At 39.5% G+C, this 5,872-nt stretch overlaps 1 protein-coding gene across 1 annotated transcript; it reads right to left on the bottom strand.

Moving 5' to 3' along the window:
• Positions 1–2,541: 2,541 nt before the first annotated feature.
• Positions 2,542–4,085, bottom strand: LOC142454345 (fumarate hydratase, mitochondrial). Its single transcript, XM_075555684.1, has one exon. It carries the CDS (start codon positions 4,005–4,007, stop codon positions 2,604–2,606), a length of 1,404 nt encoding a protein of 467 aa, XP_075411799.1. The 5' UTR covers positions 4,008–4,085; the 3' UTR covers positions 2,542–2,603.
• Positions 4,086–5,872: the final 1,787 nt, after the last annotated feature.

Below are 5,872 nucleotides of genomic sequence, written 5' to 3'. Positions count from 1 at the left end.
ATGACTTCTTCATAACAAATACCTTTTTTAAACAACACATGAACTTCTCTAGATGGAATACACAGAAATAAAATTAACAATATCTGTGGGGGGAGATATTGGGGAAAGAAAGTTATCCTTCAAGGTTATATACGCTTACCGCATTTGTTCAATTTGTATGCTGAGAAATCATCAAAGAAACTGGATTTTGTGATAAATAATGTGCCATTGTGATTGGAGGAAGGCTTATTAGGTTACCTGAGATATGTAGATGGCACAAACTTGTTTGCTGAAAATGAAGCAGACGTGAAGCACTTGCTGATAAAGATGAAGGGTTGCAGATGTGTTAGAGAAAAAAATTCATGAATATTCATATGTGTATAAGAAAGAGCTTCATATGCAAGAGCAATTGAATATTGAGAAAACATCCCAGTCCAGTCCAGATCAAGACGACAAGTATGATATTAGACCATATGCCTGATATCAATCTATAAAGTCCTCTTCAGACTCATGAAACACGGTAATGATGCCAAATGCAGGAAGATCACAGGCCAGTGGGTGGGAAGTCTATGGATGTGGTGGCAGTGTAACCATCTCAGTGCTGGCAGGGGTCTCTATGTGGTTCCTCCAGCTCAGGGCACTAGTATAGTTCCATGTGTCTTGTCAGCTGCAATGTCTCCCACAGAGTGAGCCAAGAGAGAGTGTCTCCCATCCACAATGAGGAATACAGGAGTTCCCAGAATCCTCATGAGAAGTCTGTACCCACTCAGAGGCCTCATTTGCTATGACCTGATTGACAGACTAGACTCCACCTCTTCACTCTTAATCCTCTCAAATTGACAAACAATTTTATAACTACCATTGCAGCCTTCAGTCTGGATTAAAACGCAATGTCAAGAAGACCAAAATCCTCACAATTGGAAAAATAAATAACATCTTATTAAATGGAGAAAAATTTGAAGTTGTCAAGGACAATCATTGTTCATAGAAGCACCAGTCAACAAATCAAAGTTGAATTGAATTAGGAAATCTGCGACAGAAGACCTCTTTAGACTATTGGAAAACAAGGATATTACTTTGAAGACTAAGGTACACCTGACCTAAGCCATGGTAGTTTTCCATCGCCTCATCTGCATGTGAAAGTTGAACTTTGAATAAGGAAGACTGAGAAAGAATCTTTGTATTTGAATTGTGGTCCTGAAGAAGAAATTGAAAGTACCATGGACTGATAAAAGAACAAACCAGTCTGTCTTGGAAAAAGTATAACCAGAATACTCCTTAGAGGCAAGGGTGGCATGACTTCATACTACATACTTTGAACATGCTGTCAGGAGAGATCAGTCCCTGGAAAAGAACATAATGCTTGGTAAAGTGGAGGGGCTGTGAAAAAGAGGAAGGAGCGCAATAAGATGGATTGACACAGTCCTTGCAATGATGGGCTAAGGCATGCGAACAATTGTGAAGCATTTTGTTCTACTTTGCATAGGGTCATTATGGTCGTAACTGACTCCATGGCACCTAACAATAAGAACATACACATTGAATAACTATGATGATAATTTACAACTCTGAGGTACACATTTACTGATTTCAAACCACTGCCTTTTGATACAGGTTCTGTATGAGCACACTGAGTGCTCTGGAATTCCTATTCTTCACGATGTTAAACATAATGTGATTCACACAGTTGATTGCATTTGCATAGCCAATGAAACACAAGTGAATTATTTTTGGTATTTACTACTTTCAATCAAGTTATATGTGATGGCAGCCATGATATCCCTCGTGCCCCATCCTCTCCTGAATCTAGTTTGGATTTCTAGCAACATTCTGCCAATGTAATTCTGCAACTGCTTTTTTAATTATTTAAATTTTGCTTGCATGTAATATTAATGATGTTTGGAAATTTCTGGTTGCTCAACTTTCTTTAGAATTGTCATAATACGGATATTTTCCAGCCAGTTGCCAACCAGTTACTATCCAAATTTATTGTAGTATTCTAATGACTACTTCTATCTCTGCATCAGTTTTTGAAACATTTTCGTTGTTTCATTATTATGTTACACTCTAATTATTCCATCAATTCCCAAAGCCTTTGTATTTTGCTAATGCCTTCAGTACAGCTTGGACTTCTTCCTTCAATGCATAGGTACTCAATCATATGCTAATTTGAAACTATTTAACATTGACCAATTATTTCTAGCACATTGTCTCTGTATATTCCATCCTTTATTTTTTTCTTTTTCTGTTTTCTTGATTTTTGATGCTTACTGCATCATTGAGTATTTGCTCATAGACTTGCTCCATATTTTAACTTGAGGGTTGAATATTTTGTTCATTTCTATCAGCTTGAAATATACTAAGCATGTTTTTCTCTTGGGAATTTTTAACTTGAGGTGTTTACACATTTCACTATACTACTTTACTTTGTCTTCTCAAGCTGTCCTTTGAAACTTTCTGATCTGTGTCTTTATTTATTTAATTCACTTTAGCTACCCTACATTCAAGGGAAAGTTTTGGGGTCTCTTCTGATGTCCACATTGATATTTTCTTTTTTCTAACTTTTTATTTTATTTATTTATTTTATTTCAAACAAGATTGCTTTTATTTGAAATGTATTTAAATTACTTTGGACCCAGCATATCTTTAGGCTTTACCCACTCATAAAACTGCTCTGCAGTGAGATAGCCAAGTTTAATGGCAGTTTCCTTTAAGGTTGATCCATTTTTGTGCGCTGTCTTAGCAATCTTCGCAGCCTTGTCATAACCTATATGAGGATTGAGTGCTGTTACCAACATTAAAGACTCATTCATCAGCTTGTTGATTCTTTCTGTGTTGGCCTGGATTCCTACCACACAGTTTTCTGTGAAAGAGACTGAAGCATCACCAAGCAGCCTTGATGAACGTAACACATTTTTAATCATCATTGGCTTGAAAACATTCAACTCAAAATGTCCATTGCTGCCTCCGATAGTAACAGCAACATGATTTCCCATTACCTGGGCTGCAACCATGGTCATAGCTTCACACTGGGTGGGGTTCACCTTTCCTGGCATGATACTGCTTCCTGGTTCATTTTCCGGCAGTATCAGTTCTCCCAGACCCGAGCGAGGACCAGAACCCAGAAAACAAATGTCATTTGCTATCTTCATCAGACTACACGCTGCAGTATTCATGGCTCCACTGAGTTCAACCAAGGCATCGTGCGCTGCCAGAGCTTCAAATTTATTTGGAGCTGTAACAAAAGGCAAGCCTGTAAGTGCAGCCACCTTTGAAGCAACTTTTTCAGCAAATCCAATTCTAGTATTTAAACCAGTACCAACAGCAGTGCCTCCAGCGGCGAGCTCATAGATTCTTGGCAGTGCAGCTTCTATTCTGACCATTGCATATTTTACTTGTTGAACATAACCACTAAGTTCCTGTCCAAGAGTCAGGGGAACAGCATCCTGGGTATGAGTCCGGTCAATTTTGATGATCTGGGCAAACTCTTTGGATTTTGCATTGAGAGTGTCATGGAGCTTCTGCAGTCCAGGTAGCAGTACGTCGTGAACTTCTGTTGCAGCAGCGATATGCATTGCAGTGGGAAAAGTATCATTTGAACTCTGGCTTTTGTTAACATGATCATTAGGATGCACGGGTTTCTTGCTGCCAAGTTCACCTCCTAACATTTCAATTGCTCTATTACTAATGACTTCATTTACATTCATATTTGTCTGTGTTCCTGATCCAGTCTGCCATATCACAAGAGGAAAGTGATCATTAAATTTACCTTCATCCACCTCATCTGCTGCCTTCATTATTGCACTGGCAACGTTGGGGTCAAGACCATACTCCTGGTTTACGTCTGCAGCTGCTTTCTTCAAGATGCCAAAAGCTTTAATAACTGGCACCGGCATGCGTTCTGTCACACCACCGATCTTAAAATTCATTGTAGATCTCACTGTCTGGGCACCATAGTACTTATCATTTGGAACCTTGAGTTCACCGAAGGTGTCATATTCTCTCCGAAAGGAATTTTGGCTAGCCATTCGAGCCGAGGTCGGTGGAGGGAAAGGAAAGGCGGTCGAGCCGGAGGGTGAGGCTGGGGGTCGCAGGTGACCGAGGCGCTCGAGGAAACGCAGTACCCGGTGCATGGTGCTGCGCAAGGCTCCTTTTCTAACTTTTTAATGGCTATTACTTCACGTATGATATCCTTGATGCCATTCCCCAATTCTTGAATGTAGATGGTCTCTAAATTCAGGTGGGATACACTCAAGATCATATTCAGCTCCCAGCATCTTGTTCCAATTTTCTTCAATTTCAATCAGAACTCACGTATGAAAATTGATTGTCTGTTCCACGGATGTAGTCCATTGGATTCTGAATATTCTACTTGAAAAAGTCCATGAATGTCATTTAGATTATAGAAAATGGTTTTTGGAATGGAAAAGTTATTGATCTTGAAATTTGTATCCCTCAACCTCAAACTTCATTTCGATTACTAAGGTTATATTTTCTGACTACTAGTAAAGCAAAAGGAAGAAAAAATGAAGTCAAAGAACTAGATAGAAAAATTTTCAAAGAGAAGGTCAAGGAGACAAAGTAATTAGAAAGGGATATACGAAGACCTAGGTTTAGAAAAACAAAATGGAAGAGCACACACTTAGCATATCTTAAACTGAAAGAACCCAAGCCTTGAGTTGCATTCTTTGAAGATTCTAAGTGCAAAATATTGAATATTGCAGGAGCCATCAAAAGAAGATGGAATGAGGACACAGAGTCACGGAACCCAAAAGACCTACTCAATTTTTCACCATTTCAGGAGGTAGCATATGACCAAGAATAACTTTTGCTGAAGGAAGAATCTCCAGCTGCATTGAAAGCATTAGCCTAAAATAAGACTCAGAATTGATGGAATACCAATTGAAATGTTTAAACAGGTTGTCGAAGTACTGGTTGGAAGCTAGTGAAATTGGAAAATAGCCATTTATCCAACTGACCATTCCAAAGAAGGATGACTCAACAGGAAGCTCAAATTATATAACAATATCTTTACTATTACATGCAAGTAAAATTTTATTTAAGCTCATCCAACAGCAGTTGCAACGGTATATTGACACGGAGGTGTCAGTGGTTCAGGTCAGATTTAGAAGAGAATGTGGAACATTGCTGATGTCAGATGGATCTTGGCTCAAAGCAGAGAATACCAGAAAGATATTTACTCGTGTTTAATTGACAATGCCTAGATATAATAAATATGAATAACCTTGAGAAGAATGGAAATTCCAGAACATTTCATTCTGCTCATGAGAAAAATATACATGTATGAGGAGGCACTTGTATGAACGGAATAAGGGAATGCTGCCTGGCTTAAAATCAGGAAAGGTGGGGGCTGAGGAAAATGGCGACTACTTAAGACTCACCCATCTGGAGTTCCTGCTGCCAGACCAGAAAATTGGGAGGTGAGCTGGGCTCCCATTCACAGGGAGCAGCGATTCTCCAGGTTGATTCCCTAAAGGGGACATAATCCCAGACATGAGGAGAATCCCATGCCAGAGCTGTCCCTGCTATTAAGTTGCCTAGAGCTCATAGCCTGGGGAGTGGGGGTGGCAGTAGCCATAATTTGGAGTAGAAGAAAAGTAGAAATTCAGCTGAGGCAGATCCATGGTGTGGGAGAAAATAGGTGGCTAGTCATAATCCAGGGGGCAAATTCAGTTCCAGTTTGCCAAGAAGGAAACAACTTCCCTGATAAATTGGATCTCCTCCTCTGGGGGTCAGTGTAACAGCCCCAAATCAGAGCACCTAACAAGCATAATATTAAAAAGAATAGGAATATATATTGTTGGTAAAAACTGCAAATCACAGGCTCATTGCTCAGCTCCAAGAAGCACTTAGAAAGGGTCCCTTAGCATAA

Source organism: Tenrec ecaudatus, chromosome 8 (assembly GCF_050624435.1).
Source record: "Tenrec ecaudatus isolate mTenEca1 chromosome 8, mTenEca1.hap1, whole genome shotgun sequence".
In the NCBI taxonomy this organism is placed as follows: domain Eukaryota; kingdom Metazoa; phylum Chordata; class Mammalia; order Afrosoricida; family Tenrecidae; genus Tenrec; species Tenrec ecaudatus.
The sequence above is the reverse complement of the archived record's forward strand: the minus strand, read 5'-3'. Positions and strand labels throughout refer to the sequence as shown.

Coding starts and splice junctions, on each gene's coding strand:
- LOC142454345 (XM_075555684.1), bottom strand. CDS start 4,007: ATGGCTAGCCAAAATTCCTTTCGGAGAGAATATGACACCTTCGGTGAA.